The 1,653-nt window shown below is 46.6% G+C and overlaps 1 protein-coding gene across 1 annotated transcript in view; it reads left to right on the top strand.

Annotated features, from left to right (window-relative positions):
- LOC307019995 (CYFIP-related Rac1 interactor B-like) overlaps positions 1-139 on the top strand; it is a gene marked incomplete at its 3' end in the record, with an annotated part of 12,721 nt that extends 12,582 nt beyond the window's left edge. The window contains exon 5 of the mRNA XM_079651089.1: positions 116-139. Coding sequence (XP_079507215.1) covers positions 116-139 — 24 coding nt within the window. The remainder of the gene's footprint in view (positions 1-115) is intronic.
- Positions 140-1,653: the final 1,514 nt, after the last annotated feature.

Below are 1,653 nucleotides of genomic sequence, written 5' to 3'. Positions count from 1 at the left end.
CCTCCTTCTGAGGCACCTCCTTCTGAAGCACCTCCTTCTGAGGCACCTCCTTCTGAGGCACTTCCTTCTGAGGCACCTCCTTCTGATGCACCTCTTAACTCTTGTTATTCTGTAGAGGGTTAGTGTGGGAGGAGCTTAACTATTGTTCTTCTGTTGAGGGTTAGTGTGGGAGGAGCTTAACTCTTGTTCTTCTGTAGAGGGTTAGTGTGGGAGGAGCTTAACTCTCGTTCTTCTGTTGAGGGTTAGTGTGGGAGGAGCTTAACTCTTGTTCTTCTGTTGAGGGTTAGTGTGGGAGGAGCTTAACTCTTGTTCTTCTGTAGAGGGTTAGTGTGGGAGGAGCTTAACTCTTATTCTTCTGTTGAGGGTTAGTGTGGGAGGAGCTTAACTCTTCTTCTTCTGTTGAGGGTTAGTGTGGGAGGAGCTTAACTATTGTTCTTCTGTTGAGGGTTAGTGTGGGAGGAGTTTAACTCTTCTTCTTCTGTTGAGGGTTAGTGTGGGAGGAGCTTAACTCTTGTTCTTCTGTTGAGGGTTAGTGTGGGAGGAGCTTAACTATTGTTCTTCTGTTGAGGGTTAGTGTGGGAGGAGCTTAACTCTTGTTCTTCTGTTGAGGGTTAGTGTGGGAGGAGCTTAACTCTTGTTCTTCTGTTGAGGGTTAGTGTGGGAGGAGCTTAACTCTTCTTCTTCTGTTGAGGGTTAGTGTGGGAGGAGCTTAACTATTGTTCTTCTGTTGAGGGTTAGTGTGGGAGGAGCTTAACTCTTGTTCTTCTGTTGAGGGTTAGTGTGGGAGGAGCTTAACTCTTGTTCTTCTGTTGAGGGTTCGTGTGGGAGGAGCTTAACTCTTCTTCTTCTGTTGAGGGTTAGTGTGGGAAGAGCTTAACTCTCGTTCTTCTGTGTTGAGGGTTAGTGTGGGAGGAGCTTAACTCTTCTTCTTCTGTTGAGGGTTAGTGTGGGAGGAGCTTAACTCTTCTTCTTCTGTTGAGGGTTAGTGTGGGAGGAGCTTAACTCTTGTTCTTCTGTAGAGGGTTAGTGTGGGAGGAGCTTAACTATTCTTCTTCTGTTGAGGGTTAGTGTGGGAGGAGCTTAACTCTCGTTCTTCTGTTGAGGGTTATTGTGGGAGGAGCTTAACTATTCTTCTTCTGTTGAGGGTTAGTGTGGGAGGAGCTTAACTCTTGTTCTTCTGTTGAGGGTTAGTGTGGGAGGAGCTTAACTCTCGTTATTCTGTGTTGAGGGTTAGTGTGGGAGGAGCTTAACTCTCGTTCTTCTGTGTTGAGGGTTAGTGTGGGAGGAGCTTAACTCTCGTTCTTCTGTGTTGAGGGTTAGTGTGGGAGGAGCTTAACTCTTCTTCTTCTGTTGAGGGTGCGTGTGGGAGGAGCTTAACTCTTGTTCTTCTGTTGAGGGTTAGTGTGGGAGGAGTTTAACTCTTCTTCTTCTGTTGAGGGTTAGTGTGGGAGGAGCTTAACTCTTGTTCTTCTGTTGAGGGTTAGTGTGGGAGGAGCTTAACTATTCTTCTTCTGTTGAGGGTGCGTGTGGGAGGAGCTTAACTCTTGTTCTTCTGTAGAGGGTTAGTGTGGGAGGAGCTTAACTCTTGTTCTTCTGTAGAGGGTTAGTGTGGGAGGAGCTTAACTCTTGTTCTTCTTCTTCTGTTGTTTCCAG

This window comes from Notothenia rossii (assembly GCF_949606895.1).
Source record: "Notothenia rossii genome assembly, chromosome: 9".
In the NCBI taxonomy this organism is placed as follows: Eukaryota; Metazoa; Chordata; class Actinopteri; order Perciformes; family Nototheniidae; genus Notothenia; species Notothenia rossii.
The sequence above is the reverse complement of the archived record's forward strand: the minus strand, read 5'-3'. Positions and strand labels throughout refer to the sequence as shown.